Source organism: Atractosteus spatula, chromosome 2 (assembly GCF_055471065.1).
Source record: "Atractosteus spatula isolate fAtrSpa1 chromosome 2, fAtrSpa1.hap1, whole genome shotgun sequence".
NCBI lineage: Eukaryota > Metazoa > Chordata > Actinopteri > Semionotiformes > Lepisosteidae > Atractosteus > Atractosteus spatula.
Genome location: NC_142707.1, coordinates 5,153,899 through 5,173,847, shown reverse-complemented (window position 1 = coordinate 5,173,847; position 19,949 = coordinate 5,153,899). Strand labels below are relative to the sequence as shown.

General features: G+C 40.3%; 1 protein-coding gene across 6 annotated transcripts in view; it reads left to right on the top strand.

The window, feature by feature from the left end:
• The window catches only part of LOC148839046 (KAT8 regulatory NSL complex subunit 3-like), a 34,474-nt gene that overhangs the window by 860 nt on the left and 13,665 nt on the right, over positions 1-19,949 (top strand). For 2 of the 6 annotated variants that reach the window (XM_088933841.1, XM_088933803.1), the window contains exons 2-19: positions 765-1,035; positions 1,726-1,896; positions 2,737-2,827; positions 4,354-4,539; positions 5,529-5,660; positions 6,236-6,352; positions 7,300-7,401; positions 7,603-7,674; positions 8,306-8,380; positions 10,330-10,487; positions 12,352-12,415; positions 13,489-13,680; positions 14,234-14,390; positions 14,802-14,879; positions 15,676-15,858; positions 16,374-16,449; positions 18,466-18,608; positions 19,239-19,351. In XM_088933841.1, the coding sequence (XP_088789967.1) occupies positions 824-1,035; positions 1,726-1,896; positions 2,737-2,827; positions 4,354-4,539; positions 5,529-5,660; positions 6,236-6,352; positions 7,300-7,401; positions 7,603-7,674; positions 8,306-8,380; positions 10,330-10,487; positions 12,352-12,415; positions 13,489-13,680; positions 14,234-14,390; positions 14,802-14,879; positions 15,676-15,858; positions 16,374-16,449; positions 18,466-18,608; positions 19,239-19,351 (2,322 nt within the window). In that variant the 5' untranslated portion in view covers positions 765-823. Of the gene's footprint in view, positions 1-764; positions 1,036-1,725; positions 1,897-2,736; positions 2,828-4,353; positions 4,540-5,528; positions 5,661-6,235; positions 6,353-7,299; positions 7,402-7,602; positions 7,675-8,305; positions 8,381-10,329; positions 10,488-12,351; positions 12,416-13,488; positions 13,681-14,233; positions 14,391-14,801; positions 14,880-15,675; positions 15,859-16,373; positions 16,450-18,465; positions 18,609-19,238; positions 19,388-19,949 lie in introns of all 6 variants that reach the window. The other 4 variants (XM_088933831.1, XM_088933795.1, XM_088933821.1 and 1 more) reach the window with 3 other exon arrangements.

Below are 19,949 nucleotides of genomic sequence, written 5' to 3'. Positions count from 1 at the left end.
CCAAGGACCCAGCAATTCGACTTACAATTTTTGACTTACAATAGTAAATAAATAGCGATTGAAAACATCATCGTGCGTTAGCATTTTAATGGTGCAGTAAAATAAATTCAGGCAAATCTGGGGATGGATATTCCCATCAAATGAATTCCTTTCGTCATAGATTCATTATGCCCATTTGCCCTTACCATTACCGTTGCTGGCGCGATATTCATGGTCAATAAAGATTAAACTCTCAGAAGTGTCCCAACAGGTCAACCGTGGACTCACCATCGAGATTTCAAATCAATTATTTTGGTCCACTCGTTATTAGGAGGTCATAATTGTTAAGGGCCAGGGGGAAATTTGGCCACCACAGTTAACACTCCTACTCTCTTCAAGAAACGCCCTGGGATTTTTTTACTAACCTTGCAGAGTCGGGACCTCAGTTTTATGTCTCATCCGAAGGACGGCGCCTTTTTTTACAGAATGGTGGCCCCCTCACTATACTGGGGCATTAGAACCCACACAGACCGCAGGGCGAGGGCCCCCTGCTGGCCCCACTAACACCTCTTTCAGCAGCAGCCTTAGTTTTTCCCAGGAGTCTCCCATCCAGGTACTGACCAGGTTCACACCTGCTGAGCTTCAGTGGCCTGCCACCAGTGGTGAGTTGCGGGGAGATATAGCTCTTTGGAGAGCAGGTCAGGTCTGCCCAAGGTAGAGGTTGCAGGCGGGCAGCTCAGGCCAGCGAGGGCAGCGTGTGACCGTGTTGTGCCCCGTGTCCCTAGCCCAGCCTTGTGTCCGGATTGCCCCCTCCCGCTGAGAGCACGCCAGCTGCCCGAGAACAATGTACCGCGGCGGGGAGCGGGACTTCCAGACCTCCGCGCGGCGGATGGGCACCTCCTTGCTCTTCCAGCTGTCTGTCCACGAGCGGGAGCTGGACCTGGTCTTCCTCGACCACAGCTACGCTAAGCCCTGGAGTGCCCACCCGGATGCCAGCAGTGCCCGCCCTACCCGCATGCTTTTTGTCACGCCTCGGCGCCAGCAGGACACCACTGTGTGAGTAGACGCTGCACCGCAGTGGAACCCCCCCCCCCCCCCCGCAGTATTACAGCTTCTCCTGGCGGTATACAAAGTAGACAGCCTTCATTTAAATGACATGTATAATCACTGTTGTAAGACCAGCTTTTAGACTGCCATGAAATTTCCTTTTGGCCTACTGTGCAATTGGTTTGTATGTTGATTGTGTTTCACAGTGTGACAATTACAGGACATGAAATATGTACCCCATGTTGTTTGCAGACTGGCAGGATTCAGGCTTTATTAGTTGCATTAAAACAATCCAGCATGCTCACAAGTTGAAGTTATTCAGATCTTGATATTGAGTGTGTCTGTACTCTTTTCACACTCCCGTGATTTCTTTGGTTGTGATTTGCTAGAACGGGGGTGGATTTGCATTGCCTAAAATTGTTCTAAAATTAAATTATTTTCCAAATTAAAATAACTTGTCAGCATGTCACAGCGCCAGTGTTCCTGCATACGTACTTGCTTAAGTGAGTTTTTTCAAAGTTGCAGCACCAAACTGATGTGAGTGATAACTTTACATCAGCAAAATTTCCTAGAAAAACTTTTAATTATACTCCTTCTGCTGCTACAGTTGATGAAAAGTGGTGAGCTCAGCTAATTTGGAACAATTAGTTGCAAGGTGTTCCAAAGCGTGTCTTTGAGTGTGGTTGAATGTGGTTGCAGAGAGACGGACATGCCCATCGATGTGGAGACGGTGACGCCCACGCCGATGCCCCTGTATGACAACCAGAAGGCGCGGAGCGTGATGAACGAGTGCGAGCGCCATGTGCTCTTCGCCAGGACCGACGCTGATGCCCCTCCGCCACCGGACGACTGGGAGGAGCACCTCAACAAGTAAGAGCCTTCAAGCTCCGTGTGCAGCAAGCTGAAGGGTGGAGGACAATGAGCACGCGGGCCCTGCTTCATGTGCAGGCCAAAACTAATCGCAGTTTTCGACACCTGCCAAATGTAAATCAAAGTCGTACTGAGATCGACAAGAAAGTGCTGGGAAGTTCTCCCTTGGCAAGAGGACGGAAGGGTTTGGTCTACATTGTTTTTGAGCTGCAGCCCTCATCAGGTTTAATACATGAGTGCTAGCCTACAGAGCCTACAGACGGCTCCCATCTCTCCAGACTCCTGTCAGGCCCTGTGTTCCTGCTAGGACTGAGATCTGTTTTTTCAGGCTGACTGGCAATGGCAGTACTGAGGTGTAACGAGGCCTGCTTGTTCTCTGTGCTGATCCTCCAGTAGTGGAACTACCCATCTGCGGCAATCAGAAGCATGGACTCGCTCTCCATCTTCTTGAATTTCCCTGAAGAAACTGAAAATTAATCTGTTCAGGGTATACCTAACCTCACAAGCCGTGACTAACCCTCACTTACTCTTGTTACTCTTTGCTCGTGTGTTGCTACTTCCAGTCTATCAAGCTGCACTGTTCAGCATTCTAGCAATGCACTTATTGTTTTTTGTGCTACTGTTGTATGCACCTGTTGCATCTTGAGTGGATGTGATTGTAAGTCACTTTGGATAAAAGCATCTGCCATTTGAAAAATGTACATGTTTTGTACAGTTTTTCTTGATTGCATATTCACGTTTTTGTAGGTTTGATACTTGTTCTCTGTGTGGAAGTGAAGAAAAGTAATTTAGTGTGTCTGGCAGTAGTTGTTATTAATCACCCATCCCACTGTGTTCCAGGACAGGCTGGTCCATGTCTCAGAACAAGCTGTTCAACAAGGTTCTGAAGGCTCTGCAAGCTGAGAGACAGGCTCGTCTGGCCAATGAGGGGGTGAGATCTCGAAAAATTGGGCTGGGAGTGGGCGCACACACTCTGGAACCTGGATTGACATTTCTTTACAGATTTGCAAGGCTTTTTATTAAGAGTGACATTTATCACTCTTTTTTTCTTCTGTCTCACAATAGGTGTCAGATTGTGAACTTTGGGTTATATAGTCTCTCAGGAGCTTTTTATTACATGATACAGCAGTAATGTCAGTAATTCAGAGCTTTTGAAGAAGGCTCCACGGCCGAAACTTTGTGTTTTCTTTCTTCTCTTTTCAGCATGGAATAAACCTATTACTTGTTCCATTATATTGATTGACAGTTTTCATTTTGAGATTTATTGTAATGCTTTCTCCTTTGAGGTAGAGTTTTGTAATATGCAAAAATAACTTTGCTCTTTTTTTTTGCTTTAGACCAGTTTTTAACAGAACAAAAATACTTATCCTCAATCATAAGGTGGTGAGAATGCTATATGCACACCTTGAACCGACTTGAGTACATCTGAGCAATTCTCTCAGTTCCTGTCTCAGACTAGTTTTAAGTAGTTAGTATTGCAGAATGTTCACGAATCAGCCGTAGGTCTGCTGGCATGCCCATGTTAATTGCAGGATTTTCTCCTGCACTTTTTGGAACTTCACATTTGTGTCTTGGGTTCATGTGGCTTCTATTTTTTTTTAATTTTGAAGTGTTTCCTGTATTTCCCTGTGGATGGAGGAACTGTACTGACTGTGAAGGCATGCTCTCTGCACAGCCCCAGCACTGTCATTTGTAAAGCTCCATAGTGCAAATCCATTACTGTCTACGTGTGATTTTCATGTCGTAGCCAATAAATTGTAAAACAAAATTTGTTTTAAGATAAGGTACAGTTATGATGAAGCTGCAGTTTTTAAAACTGAGAATACATTTATAATTTTTTTAAAACATTTTGTCTAAAAACCTCCTGTGTTAGATCTAGATCTAATTAATGTTATGAGGTCAAAAGTTTATTTTGCAGTAGATTTATAAGTACGTTCTTCTTAACACATTTTAACATTGACACCTAGGGTGTGTATCTACTTCTGTTCCACAAACTGAAAAAAAAATCTTTTTCTAAAACTTTACACTGGTACAAACATAACCTTGTGTTTATAAATTGTATATAGAGCTGGTGAGGATTTGAGAGTGACAGATGTTTAGTGTGTTGCCCTACTTTTTAATAGAAAAAGTGGCATATTTGAAATCTCAGTAATCTGAAAATAACTAGAAATAAGACGCATTTACTTTTTTATGTGTATTGTTTGGATTGTAAAATTTGTGAAATCATGGATAAGAAATAGCAGACATGTATAAAAGCCTTAAGAGGGAATACAATAACCGTATGAACGTCTTCATGTGAATGCTCGAACAACAAAAAGATCGATGAGATATTAGAGCAATTGGAAGGACTAGGGAACATGATTAATTGTCTGCTATCGAAGTGACATTCCCAGCCTTGCTATTCCCTTTATATCACCAGCCTTCATTTCTCTTTCTTTTCCCCTCTCTCCTCCTCAGGCGTGTAACGAGCCAGTTCTGCGGCGCATCGCTGTGGACAAGTGTGCCAGGAAGGTGCGCCATGCTCTGGCTAGCATCAGCTGGGACACCAAGCTCACCCAGTGGCTCCACACTACTCTGGTGGAGTCTCTCAGTCTGCCAATGTTGGCCGCCTACCTGGACGTGCTGCAGACCCTGAAGAGCAAGGTGAGCTAGTGGCACTGACTTCAATCCTGAGAAAATCTGGGATGTTACTATGTCGGCCACTGGATAATTTTTGGCGCCTTGAAAAGAAATGGTTCCTAATCATTATTTCATACAATTGCCTGCTATATTTTTAAGGACCATATGATATATTTTGTGGTCTCGTATGGAATTATTAAAGAGTTACAAGACTTTTTAAATTGCATCAAATGGAAAATTCCCTTCAGTTTTGTTCACTGTAAATATTAGTCAGATTTCACTAATTGGGGATTGAAGGTTTGTAAGACCCCGTCACGTATTGTACAGTCACGACTTTGCCCTAGCTTCCTAGCTGGCACTTTCCTCCACAAGGATGAGACAGACTTCTATGAAATCTGTGAATTTCACTAGAGAGAATGTTGTATAATAATAATTCCTTACACTTATACAGCGCTTTTCCGGACACTCCTCTCTAAGTGCTTTACAGGTAATGGGGTCTCCCCTCCACCACCACCAGTGTGCAGCCCCACCTCGATGATGCTCCAGTACTCTCCCCACACACCAGCTATCAGTGGGGAGGAGAGCAGAGTGTTGAAGCCAGTACATAGATGGGGATTATTAGGAGGCCATGATTGGTGAGGGCCAATGGGATATTTAGTCCCCAGGGTAACACCACTACTCTTTTTGAGAAGTGCCCTGGGATTTTTAATGAACACAGAAAGTCAGGACCTCAATTTTCTGTCTAATCCGAAGGATGGTGCCTTTTTTCAGTATAGTGTCCCCATCACTATACTGGGAGATTAGGACCCACACAAACCTCAGATTGAGCGCCCCCTATTGGCCTCGCTCACACCTCTTCCAGCAGCAACCTTAACTTTCCCAAGAGGTCTCCCATCAGGTACTGACCAGGCTCACACCTGCCGAGCTTCAGTGGGCTGCCAGTTGTGAGCTGCAGGGTGATGGAGCTGCAGGCATTAAGAGGCTAGGATCCACCTCTCTGTGTCCATCTGTAGGTCCCCACATTGATCGACCGGATGCTGTTATCTTCCTCGGTAAAGACCGGTGCCACAGGGGCGGAGGCGCTGTCCCTGCTGCTCAAGAGACCCTGGGACCCAGCAGTGGGCGTCCTGTCCCATAACAAACCGGTATGCTCCTCTCCCAGCTTCAGGGTGACCTATACTGAACTGTATTCAAGAAACATAAAGATGGTCTGCTCTACTGTCTCTAGGGGTTTCAGCTTGCTTAACCGATACCCATGTTCGGAATATTTTCTCTTTTTTTATTTGGTTGACCCTGAATAGTTGTTACTGTACCTACAATTACTTGAGAACAAACTAGCGTGCAAAAAATGGTTCCTGCTGATGCTGAGTATCTTGGCTGTGTACGTTTTAACTTAGAACAAAAGATCATGAACATACCAGCCTGTAGGCTCTAGCTGCTATGAAAAGTGCTTTGAAAATGACATCGTTGCTGTGAACACCACACAGAGTTTCTGTTATGTCATTCAAGTTCAGAGTCTTCAAGTCATGTAACACTGGAGTGCCTATATTTTAAAGCAGACATCTTTAAAGTTTTTGATTGTGCCATGTTTTCAATGTCCTGTGTTGTCAGTTTAGCTTTAGCTTTTGATTAAAGCCCTTCTTTCTGATGTTTGAGTGTATTAGTAACTGCTGAAGCTTCAAAGCATTTCTTAAGCTTTGTTTTCATTGACAATTTTCAGAGTAAGCTTCCTGGTTCGCCCCTCATCTTGATTACGCCCTCGGGGCCCACCAGTCCTGTCTTCACCACCTCGCGACGCCTCCGCTTCTGGCAGTCCCAGCTCTCCTGCCTGGGGAAGGTCAGTGGGGCTCCTCTCTTCGGCACATGCACAGACTCTTGGTTTTCTCCAAGAACTTTTTTCAACGTCACAGCTGGGTTACAATAGTCTAAGGCTGCCAGAAAAATTAGCCAGCTCCTTGCATGAAATCACTGAAACGGGAAAACTGTTTTAGTATTATGTGAGTCCTCCATCATGATGTATCAGGAAAATAAAGAAATTATTTTGTTTATGCAGTTTTTGCATTATTTGAACAATGGGAAGTAAATTTAATGGATTTTCCTAGTATGGTCTATAACCACTCCTGCTTGAAAGCCCTTATTATGAACCAGATATTGATTTAGTACATTTTATAATGCTGTTGGGTATTTTTTTATTCCGAGCCTTCGAAATATTTGTCATGGACATCTGAGAAACCTCTTGTATATAATTGTAGGAGTGCCTCATTACTGAATCATTCTGCTGGACATTCAGACTCTTGTTTGTCCAAGTCAGCTAAAGTGTGCAGTGACTGAAAACTGAATTAAAATTTCACTTGAGGTTTTAAAGTGGGTTATAAAAATAAAAACAATATTTAACTAGAAATGTATTTAACTTTAGGCTAATAATCCCATATTTGGCCATTTTCAATACAAGTATCATATGTACTCTCCTGGTATTCATTGTGTCTCTTGGAAATTTGTCTTGAATTATATATTTGTCCTAATTATTTTTTAGCGAGATCTTTTATTTTTAAGTGTAAAATTGAAGCTCAGATACAGTATATTAGGCTGTAGTCTATTTGTAAACATTTACAAACCCTAACATTTGCTTAGATTTCAAAACCGCATTCCAGGGAGCAGAAATAAACTTCAATACATAATACTGATACTGGATACAGTAAATAAGTTCTTATTGCATGCATAAATTTCCATCATGTCATGTGTCTCAGAGCAGTGAGCAATCCTGTCTGTCTGCCTTGGTCTCAGGTCATACCCATTTCCACACATCTTGTGAACAGTGGTGCCAACATGAGCGTCTCTCAGTGCTTGGAGCACATGGTGGGAGCGGTACGGGGTAAAGTCCTGGAGGTAAAGCTTCTTTGTTTTTCTTGAATTCATTTCAGCATTTTCCAACTTTCTTTTAGTTCACTGGTGGGAAGACGTTTTATTGTGTGTGGAGTTCTGTGCAGTGCATGGAAAGAACTGTCTGTTTACATTTTGTAACTCTTTATTCTTATTCTGCATAGTGATGTGATGCTCATTTTCTTGTTGTCTTTCCCTTACATGCAGGTGCACAGTCACTTCCCTCACAAGCCCATCATTCTAGTGGGCTGGAATGTTGGGGCACTGATCGCTTGTCACGTAAGTCCCTTCTGTGCTCCTGTAGGATATGAATTATATTTCTTTCCTTATGGCTAGTGAGAGGGTGCCAGTATAATTAAGAAGAAAAAAATCTTGGTGAACTGTTTCCAGCTTAGCTCTATTTCACAGGCATCGCTTAAACATATTTGAATTCCTGATGTAATTGTTAAATTAAAACTGCAGTTGAATGTTTGAACTGCATATCACTAGGCAGTTTTTTTAAATATATAATAATGAGATTAAACATTTTTAATATTCTTTGGCATTCTTATTCTTTTTTAATATCATAGACGTAGAACGTCTAGTATAGAATCATTGTACACAGATCAGTTGGAATTGCACAGTCTTGCATCTCGTCTTTGCACATGTATATTTTCTCAGATATGACATTATGCTTGATTCTGACATAGAAAGATATTTAGATAGGTTATTGCTAAAGATTATAGATAAAGATTATTGCTAGCTGAGAGGCCTCAGAATCTATAGTGTCTCAAGCAAAAAAAAACATTTGGATTTTGAATGAAATTATTAGAAAAACTGTATTAAACTGAAATGATACTTTAATGCCGTTCCATTTAAGTGAAAAATAAATTTCAGTTTGCAAATGCCAAACAAATCTTGCTTTCTCCAGGTCTCACTGATGGAGTATGTGACTGCTGTGGTTTGTCTTGGATTCCCTCTGTTCACTGTCGATGGACCCAGAGGGGTAAGACTCAGCTTTTTGATAATTCTGAACGTTTATGCTTATGTATGGTGTTTGTATATGTAATCTTTGTTCTCAGCTGGAAGCCTAATCGCTCAGCATTGTGCTGTCCAAGTCAGTGACAACAGAGAACAAAACCTATAGAGATACATAGATAATACTTTATTAATCCCGTAGGGAAATTGATGTGTTACAGCAGTCCAGCCCAAGACAAGCAAAACAGACATCAGAATAGTTATAAAACAAAAGACAAACAAGATAAATAAATAAAAATCAATAAATACATAGGTGTGTGCAAAATGTGCTGATCATAGTCACTGTAAAAATAATAAAATATGTGCAAAATGTGCATAGGTTTATACAGACTGATTGTCCAAAAAGTACAATGGAGTAAACATGCTGTCCATAGAGGAGCAAATGAAGGGCTAACAGTCCTAGCCTAGGGCAGCGTTATACACCCTGACAGCTGCCGGGAGGAAAGACCTGCGGAAACGTTCCCTTGAACACCGTAGCTGGAGCAGTCTATTGCTAAAAGTGCTCCGCTGCCCAGTAACAGTCCCATGAAGCGGATGAGAGGTGTTGTTCATGATGGCTGTGAGCTTGGTCAGCATTCTCCTCTCAGCCACCACCTCCATGGGGTCAAGGCTCATCCCCAGCACAGTGCCAGCCTTCTTGAGTTTATTGAGCCTATTTGCATCTTTTGTCATGATGCTGCTGCCCCAGCACACCACAGCATAGAAGATGGCCGCCGCCACCACTGATTCATAAAAAATGTGTAGCAGTGTTCCACACACACCAAAGGACCTGAGTCTCCTAAGAAAATAGAGTTGGCTCTGACCCTTCTTGTACAGGGCATCAGTGTTATCAGACCACTCCAGCTTATCATCCAGGTGTACCCCTAAGTACTTGTAGGAAGTACAAGTGAGGTTATGAAGGAGGCCATTTGACACATCCTGCTAATGGTTTATTGATTCACGATCTTGCTCAAGTTCTATGAAGAACCTAAGTGATTAGGCACGCTGGGATGGTCACATAATTTTGTATGCTGCTTTATATTACAGATGTAATGGAGTCATACCGAGTTTGTCTTTGCTTGAAATGAAGATATCATGCCTGTTTTATAAACTTCTTGACAATGCATAACCCAAAGACATTAAAATAATGTTCTGCAAAATGAATGTGCTGGTTTTAACCTTTTATTATTGTTAAGAGTCACTAGATGGCAGTCTTACTTCTGATCTTGAAAAACATCTTTACCCAAGGCTGTAAATATTTGAAAAAATCAGACCTGAGAGTTCTGAATTCCTCACTTAAAGAGGATCATTATACAATTCCTATTGTTGTAAACATTACACAGCACGATTAAAAAGTTGATGTATATGTTTTTACAAAATAGCAGTCTATGACTGACCTTTCAGCAAAATAGTTTTTTAGTGCCTCTTCACATAAGATAGGCACTTTTGTTTTTTGCAAAAATGTAAAATATTTGACTTGTTAAAATAAACATTTCTTAGAGACTGTCAGCTGTTTACTTTTATCATTGAAGGTGTTTTTAAAAAGCACTGCGTATATTTCTCTGGCATATAATCAGCTCACTAATTGTACCATTTACTACTGATTGTGATATTTTGTGGCATTTCTTGAGTGCATACAATCATTTGTTGAATTCGTAATTAAGATCTTCAGTCAAAAGATTAAACAGCTTCCTGCAGCGATCATATATGAATGTTTTGCATGCCTGCTGATGCTAATCCACCTACTTCGGTGTGATTGTTGTACTGTAATTTCCTTTTTCTGAACTTGTGGTATTTACTGTGATATTATACTGTTTTCCATTTCGACAAGCTAAGTTTTGAAAACCCCAGATTTGCAAAACAGCTGAAATAAAAGTGGTGAACCTTCGCTGGAGTTTCATGAGGATAAAGGAGTTTTCTGGTGTTTGTACTGGGCAGGATGTGGATGACCCCTTGCTGGACATTAAGACGCCAGTGTTGTTCGTGATTGGCCAGAATGCCCTGCAGTGTGGGGTGGAAGCCATGGAGGAATTTAGGGAGAAGGTCCGGGCTGACAACAGCATGGTGGTTGTGGGAGGTGCAGATGACAACCTGAGGTGAGACATCTAACTGGACCCTTGCTGGCTGTGAGGAATTGTGTCAGAGGGTCTGCATGTGACAAAGAGATTGTTAATTTGTGTGTGACTCACTGGATTTACGTGCATTGGAGTCCTGTAACCTGCAGATTGTCCACAAAGTACAAACTGGGTCGGGTTCAGGTTGGCATATAAACTAGTTCACAATTTGGCAGTTCTAGGTAATTTATTTTCTAATAATTTTAATGTGTGGGTCAGAATTTTGATTGCCCCAACAGCCTAGGTTCCAAAACTTTTAATACACCCTTAACACCCAACTGATTACATTTCATATATATAAATATATATTTTATAATTTTGTGGCGACCTCAGGAGCTGTTTCATGGCTGAACTGTAGTCACTGATCACCACCTAAACACTGGGCTGCTTAATGTGCTTGAAGGTGGCATCTTCAAACAGGGAACTTCTAGTCTTCTTGACGCTTGAAAAGCCTTGGTGACTACTTTCACAGAGTATTACTCTCACAGTCAGCTCTAGAAGACACTGAAAGCATATGTTGAAAAGTATTGTAATTGTTCTTATATTAGGATGGAATCATTCTGTTCCCAGTATGATGTCTGGACTGGAAATCTGTGCATTACTGATAGGAGTGAGGGGAACAAGCTCAGTGTCTGGTAATTTTAGCATTTCAGAGAAGCAACACTAGCCCTGGAATCTTCGAAATCTACAACACTGCATCTTGATTGTCACATTGGAACAACGTGAACTTAAACCTTCATCCTTCATCCTCCAAAGAGACAGACTTTTCAGTACTGAAAATTAAATGTCTCGATTTCTTCAGAATACATTTTGGGATCAAAGCTTATTTCAAATCGCTGTATTTCGGTGTATTTCTACACCCAAACATGAAACTGCTTCAGGGAGAAGATGATGCGTCATGAAGTATGATGGCTGATTTAAGGAAATTCAGAAGCAAAAGGAGCAGGCCTGGAGCAGGGTGGCAGCAACTGTTTACAATGAAGTCTTTACACCTGCACACCTTCACATTTGAAAAACTTTAATGGCTGGAAACTTAACAGATGTTGAGGACTCCAGCGATGACATCAATTTGCCTGCAGATAAAGAGTAGTTGTACGTAAGATTCTGAAAGCAAGCAAGGCTGAAGATTTTGATTTCCTGTTCTAGTGGAAGGCACACTCTTGTTCGTTTTCCCCTGCTTGACAAATAATTTGCCTTGTTAATTCAGGCAAGCAGTTCCTTGAGTGAAAAAGAGATTTTTTTCAGTGGCAGGATTAGTTTCAGGGGAAGAAAGTTGTCTGCAACCAGGAACGGTAGATGACATTCTACAGTAATTCCACTAGAAACATTTAGAAGGCGAGTTTTCACATAGTTTTGTTTAAATGTGTTAACTGTAATTGTGACAATGTTCATTACAGTAGTTTAATGTTGTTTAAAAGCTGCTTTGAAAATAATGGGCCTGAGTTCTTTAAGTTCATCTTGAAACCTTTAAAATGGCAAAACATTATGCAGGTATCAGGTTCTGGTCAGGTTCAATAATATTGTTTTTGGGTAGAAATTCAAAATCAGATCGGTGCAGGACGCCTACATGTATATTGTGTACTTGCAGTGTTTGTCGATTAAACACTGTGTTTGGCTAATCTGTCTGCACGTTTTAGTCTTGAGTGTCTCTTCCATTTGGTACAGGTATCAGACAAGTACCTGCCTGTCTTTTTTCTGGACCAGTTTGTTCCCTTTGGTCTCTTCTCTGCAGCTGAATTAATCAAGGCCAAGATTTTAAATGTTATTTGTTTTGTCAAAAGGGGTTATTGTTCTTATGAATTATTATTATTATTTTGTTATTATTATGATTTTTTTCTCTCCTCAGGATCAACTCTACAAAGATGAAGTCAGAAGGACTCACACAGAGTATGGTTGACAGATGCATTCAGGTTAGTCTCAAATTACATATGTAATTTGTAGATATTGTATTACTTTTTATAGTATTTAGCTATAAATAAGATGACATAAAGCAACCCTCCAAAAGTGTCAGGACCCCACACATTGATTATGTGCCAGTAAACTTTAGGTTGGGTTTAGTTGTCTGACTTGAAAATCAAATAATTTTTTATGTTGAAAATCTAAAACAAACAACACTCTAAAAACTAAACAGGGCTAAACTAGATAAAACAGGATTGAATCTGGGTAACAGTGTTGTATCAGATGTGAATAACAGGAACATAGTTCACAGTAACTTACCTGGGCAAATCTTTTCCAGAACATATTTTCATCACCTGAACTGAAAAATAGTGTTGATTGTAAACATTTTGAGAAGAAGTACGCAACCATTAAGAAAAGGGAATTACTTGTAGATAAAGTAACAATCTATAAAATATTTTTGTGCTCATGTTTTTCACTGCAGATTTTTTTTTAATTCAGTGCATAGATTCACCTAAAAAACAAAGGTGAACACAAAGCCTTTTCTGTTACGTGGTACTTCAGACTTATTTGTTTTATTTTTATTGACAAAAATTATTTGCAGAGCAGGATTACAGTGTGTATTTTACACAGTTTAGACTTTTCTTCTGTTTTCCCACTGTTAAATTTAACATTGAATCCAGGACACCAGTACTCTTCCATTTTGACTTCACTCACGGACTCGAGATATATAGAAAGTGTTAGGGAAAGTTATCCCAGTGTATTGCAACTGCAGATTACTAATGTAAGGGATTGTTTTTTAAAATTCACAAGAAAGAGGCAGAAAATGATTTAAAAAACTTATGAGTTATATTGAACTATGTAGTGTTTTTTAATAGTTATCATTTAATGATGTCTTAAAAGCAATTTTCTTCAACTTCATATTAATTCTAAAAAGTAATTATTTGAACAAGTAACCTTTAACTGCAATGTATTATTTCTTATTTTCCCAGCACCATATCAATTTCTCAGTTCTTTGTGGAGGAAAGGTAAAGTACTCCTGGAAATGACAACAGTCAGTGTGTGAAAATCTTTCTGTCCCCTGCAGGATGAAATCGCAGATTTCCTGACCGGAGTCCTGACTCGTGCCGAGAGCCACGGTTCCGGTGAACCCCGTGACCTGGACACGGAGAAGAAAAAAAAGCCGCGCGATTCGCGGCGAGAGCTGCCGTTCGAGCTGGAGAGGAACAGGCCTGCCTCCCCAGCCGTGCGAGTGCCCATCTCCCCCTCGGGGTCAGAGGTCAGCGCGGAGGAGATTGCTTCACAGCTTTGCCTGTGCCTCCATTGGAAAGAACAGAAGGCCTTTTTTAAAAAAAAACATGTATCATAAGCATCAATAAATCAAAAGTACTGATGGAGTGTATGCATTCTGTCTCCTGTCTAGGTTATTGAAATGTTTTTTCTGGTCTCACAAAGTAAAAACTGTATTGATTTTTTTTTTCTTGAGAATCACACATGCACTGACACACATGGAGAATTTGGTCAACTTCCAAATGAAGTGCAGCATTTTTATTAATTGCAGATACTTTAAAAAAAGTAAAGAATCAAACTTTAAATAAACATCAGAGTCCAGAGTTAGAAAAACATCATGTATAACTTTATGGGATGCAAAGCTTACCCGAACAGAAGAGTAAATTGGAATCATTAACAGTTGTAATAATTGTTACTATTATTACAATAGTAAGAGTTCTAGTAAGCTGTATATATGTTGGTGTTGAGTCAGGGCACAAGGACCCGATTCCCTGTCCAAACACTAGTGTGAAATTAAATCTATTCTCTTTTCTCTCTTTTAGGATATGTCTAGCGTTTCCAGCAGCCCAGCCTCCAGCCCCAAAACCAAAGCCTCCACTCTCTCTCCAGCACAGAAGTCTACCCTGATCACAGCCACACAGCTTCTCAAGACACATATGCAGCGCTCAGGTGCTGTGCTAACGCACAAACAGGCACAAGGTACTTCCTCTCAACACGAAGAAAGGACAGTTTATGGTGTGCAGTTCATAATACTGTTTCTTATAGTAGTTTTGTTATGAGAAGGCATTGCATTTGGCATTGGTAAAACTGCAGTTGTCTTAAAGTAAAATCAGCTGTTTTTCTTCAAAGAACAAGTAGCAGATCATGTGAACTAAACAGAATTTTGTGCATTATTGTTGCTTTTCATTTCAATGGGAATATGTTGAATTTCTCCCAAGAAATGAAAGAGATTTGGGAGTGTCTGATAATATAGAGCTTTTAAGAGAACTCTGTTTTGCAGACAGGTAGATTGAGATGCATGCCTCATTTTTCCCTCTGCAAGACTCTTGCTGCTTCTGTCCTCTTTCCTGTAATTTTCCCATTTTTCTTTCTTTTTCCAATTCATTTCAGCTCAGTTCGCTGCTTTTATGAAACAAAACATGCTTGTGAGGAAAGCACTTCCTCCAGGCACTCCATCCTGTCTTTTTGGTGAGTATCTTTTCTTCTTTCTCCTTTTTTCCTTTCTCTTTTCCTCCTTCTTTATCTCTGACCTCTGTCCTTCAAGGTTCTGAGTTGGCAGTTGCTCACTTAAACTCAAATTGTTTCACCATTTTTTACATCGTGTTGTGCACAGTGGAAACAATGTGTCTGTTTGCTCCTTGTTTAAATCCTCTCAATTTTCAGAGCTTTGGAGTTAAAAATCTCCTTCACTTCAGATTAACTGTGATGTTGTGTTGTCCATGAGGCTGCTGTTTCTCACCTAAAGAACTTCAGATGTGGAAGACAAGGGTCTTTTCTTGTGTATGAAACACCTAGGGATCATTTCAGTGTGCAAAGAGCTAGGGATGTGATAAATATATTTTTTTAAATACATTAAATTAATATAAAATGATGTATATTATAAACTATATTATCGTCATTTACCAGAATGCCTTTCTCAGTGTAAAGCAGAAAGTCCTGCACATCTTCACCACTTCATCTGTTTGGTGACATGAAAAAAGTTTTGAGTCTGAAGCATTGTCAGTCATGCCTGTCTGTTCTCTCTTGGACTCAGAACCCCCTGCTGATTGCATTGAGGTCTCAGTTTTAAAATAATTTTATGCCTTGCGGTGCTGCATTTTTTGGAGGCTGCTTGTTGTGCCGTCTTCAACCTGGTCTCCTGGGCTGAGATGTTCGAAAGGTTGTTAAAGGACAAGATAGGAAAAATAGTTTCTACATAGGAAGAAAAGATGTGAATATTGCTTAATATAAGTTGGTCAACAGCTGTCTTTCTTGTCTCCGGCAGTTCCAGTGTCCAGTGAACAGGCTGAGGGGCTGGACAGAGAAGATCTACGAGCACATCTGAAGAGGAGGCAGACACCCAGCCCTACTCCTGCCAAGCCCTCCAAGAGAGCCAAGATCAAGGTCACCATACTGTCCCATGGGGAGACTCCAGGAAGCAACAGTGGCAACTCAGCCACTCAGGAAGGTGCTGAAACTTAAGTCAATGTCTTCTCAGTTCTTTTGAATGTAGAGGTAGCATGACAGTTGGTGTAATGTGGTTATAATAAATCATATTACTAGTGACTATTGTGACACACAAGAAAGCTTTCTTAGAATACAAACATTTTTAAAAATTGCTCTCACAGTAACAAAGGCTTTCTGTGACAGTCTGGATGTCATGAGGTTATTCTGTAAAGTTAACATTTTATTAATTTAGAACAAGCCTAAGAGTTCCCCCCAGAATTGTAGTATTTTCGTCATGATAGATGTATAATCCAGGTCCTTACTCATTTCTTTGTCCTTATTAATTGTTAACCTGTAGTACTGGTGTTACAGTTAATAGAATCCATTATAATCATTTTTTCATTTAACATTTGGATTGGGGTGGCCCTAGCCTGAAAAGTCTTAGAATGTAAGAGTTACCAGTTTGAACGAATGGGGCTTATTTATTGCTTTCCAGACATTATAGAAAATGTATGTTTACTAAGATTTTTTCTGCAGGGAAGCCATTGACTGTGACTGTGGGACAGTCTATCCCAGGAGCCAAGGAGCTGACGGGACTGCTCACAACACAGAGGTTACAAACACCTTCCATACTGCCTTAAGCTGCCATTTACCCAAGCTCAAGAAATAAGAATTAAACTCTATATCTCTGCATCATAGCCGACTCTGAAATATAAAGCAGAATGAACATTGACACCTGAAGAAGGCTTCACAGCCGAAATATTGTTTTCACTCTTCTCTTTTCAGCATGGAATAAACCTTTTACTTGTTCCTTTGCAGACTACGCATGCTGACGCAGCTACCCGCCTCAACTATTTAAAAACAGTGTTTAATATATAAAAAACAATTGACATTAACAACATATAAGGATAGTGCTTCAGACTAAACTACTTTTTCCACACCTTGGGCAGTAATCTGAATAGTTTTAGAAAGGTAAGCCTTTTAACCATTCAGGGGTACTTACTGTCACAAAGCAGAAACACATTCTTCTCTTTAGCTTCCTGAAGGCTTGATTCTCTCTTTATGCCAATCCTTATTCTTTTTTCTCCAGATTGATTTAATCTGAAACTGGCACTGTTTCAACACCCCTCATCAGCAGCTGTCACTGATATAAAAAGAAAGAACTAAGGCACATTTTGTCTTCAAACCCCTTGCTGGGTTTCAGTGTGATTTTCTGTTTAAATTCCTTCTAGTTACAAAATGTTTCCAATTTTCTGATCCCTTGGCTGCAACTGTAGTTTGGAAGGGAGTGACAATACCTCCTACGTATTAGGAAGGAGTATGGTGTGGTGGGTGCAGTATTTTATGACAACAGAAATTTTCACTTTTTAAATGTTATTTTTGGCTCAGTCAGGTGCAAAGTTCTCAGATAAAGATATAGATGAGTCAGAAGATAAGATTATATTTTTCTGCTGCTCCTGGGTGCTTCAAGTAATTTTTAGAGACGCAATGATTGCTTTGTGGGACAAAAGGCAGTTTTTTAAATTATATTGGTTGTGTTTACATCTTTCATGCTAGCCAATTTTGTTCAATCAGCCTCTTTCAAGCAGAGCAATTTTCCACTCAGACCCAAGCACTGTGCTATTGATGTCACTACTTTATAATTAAGGTTCTACATTTCTCATAGCTATGAAGTTGGTGGCACTGACAGTGAAATCCTGTTTGTTTTGTTTCCTCCATTGAAATTCAACATGTATAGTTTGTTATACACATTATTTATCTGATGATGCGGTTAGAAAATGGATGGATGTATATACTGTATGTAATTCTAAGGTTAAATAAAAAGATTGTGAGAATTGCAAAGATTGTCTTTAGACACACTGAAACACCTATGAAGAGCTCCGCTCACTGATTATTAGATGCTGGCATTTTGTGGGGGGTTTTCCCTGTAATATAGTGATCTGAACTGTTAGTGTGAATATGAGTGAAAATTAACACGTAATTAATCTGAAGGTAGTTTATAATGGCTTCGTACTAAATTCTGCATATTGATAGTGGTATACTCATTCATGTGAGCCATAACAGTTCATTTCTGCTCGCATCACGTCGAAACATCACTGATGGTGATTTTCTGGTGCTGTGGTTTTGGAAGTTAGTGGATGGCAGAATCTTCCACCACCTAACGCTTGGTGCTGTTTGAGAACTCTGTGGAACTTAATTCCAAGAGAGTCGATTCTAAATACGGACAGCTTGCATATGCCCAGTGATTTTAGAAGACCAAGACTGTGATCCTAACAGCCGTTCTTTTTTGAATAGTGCTCCATATTAGTGACAATTTAAACTAAAAAAAACTTTGCTTTTGTTAGCTTTAGATGTCTGTTTTGCGGTTTCTATATATATGTTCATATTTTTTTACATTGCCATCTAAATAAGGTCAGAAGCCAAACAGCAATTTTGGAATGTGAAATTTACAAAAATTAACTCAATTTGCTCCCCTTTGTAAGCGATCTTGTTCTTTATCAGTCAACAATAGTTGATGGATGGTATCCTTTGTTTCTTAGTGGCTGAGTGTACTGTGTGCTGAAGGAATGAAAAAAGAGGCTGTGGGAATGACAGTGATAATCAGAGGGTTTGTGTCCTGTGATTTCAGGTCTGCCAGTATCCCAGAGGCCTCCAGCGTGAGTCCTGGAGCATCTGGTAGTGCGGCTCCCAGCTCTTTTCACAGCTTGCAGAGCCGCATGGTGTCAGGGTCCTCCTCGCCTATCCAAACTCAGGCCCCGGCAGCTGCTCAAGGTATCATAGATCCCTTTTACACTCAGTAACCCTGTGCCTTATCCCACAGCTTCTCGTTTACCCCAAAACCCTCCCTCTGTTGTAATCAGCTTTTCTGCTGTCCCTTCACCTGACCACATTGATCACTGTGGCGACAGTGGAAAAGAGTCACTGAACCCCAGTTATGAACATTGAGCTCCTAGGACTCTTCCACTAGTGGTTTGACAGATTTACCTGGAATGATTACCAGTGATCATTGCTTTTCATTATGCTTTTAAGTCATTTTCAAAATGTTCTTGATTAATTGAAACAGGAGACATTGTTTTTTTGCTGCTCTACAGCCTTATAAAAGCTTTTTGTAAAAATGCCCAGCAAAACATTACTTGATTAACAAAACATGAAAGCAGGACTCTGTTGGAATGAAAATACAGCAATACTGTATCTAAGAAGACTTGTGAGACTTTTTTCTTCAGGGTGTCTTAGCTTGTCTAAAAAAGAAACAGCTGTAACATGTTGTAGTAGCCAGTAAAACCAGGAAAGTGTAGATTACAGTCTTTTAAAGTATCCTGATATGTGTTCCAATGTCCCCACAGGAATGTAACCTGGGGAAACCTTGAACCTGTATTGAACTATTAATATTGTTTCCTATAGGCACGCCCTCTGCCAGCAGCTTGCTCCAGGGGCTGAGCTTCAGCCTCCAGGAAATTGTCACTAAGTCTCCCAGTCTGCCCTCCACAGCTGCCAGCTCAGGGAACAGCACTCAGGTAACCTACACCAGGAACAGACCCACTGCCACACAGGTAACTCAACACGAATACAGCCTGCCGATTACAAGCCTTCCACAGTTCACATCTGGCCAGCTAAAGACAAGCGGGCTTTGGTTTTCTTTGGCTTTTGTTAGAGTTGGAGTCGAAATAACTTGCCACCTGCATATACTACACAAAATAAGGAATATGCAGTGTAATAAAGTTCAAGATCTTGTACATTCTTGTGTTGAATACCAACTGGAAAAAATGTACTGTTGCTATTTAATTTAGTTAATCAATATACTTGGTCATATGCCGATTTGCTAATATCCTTATCCATTAAAAATTAGTCTTTTTGTATTTAGTCTGTAATAACAATGTTTCCTTGTTTGGTCATTTTGTCTGTTACCGTAACTTTAATTTGCTTTGTTTTTTGCATTTTGCTATTCAAGGGGAGTTTTCTTTTCAGTTTTCTAGATCATTAAGCATTTAGTTTGTACTGTGAAGTGTTTTTCCAGCTTGGTAAAGGCTTCCTTAGTTTATACTCCTTTTCTATAGCTCACATGCAACACTGTCTACCTTGAAGTCAGTGAGCACAAATTCTAGTCTCTTGTTA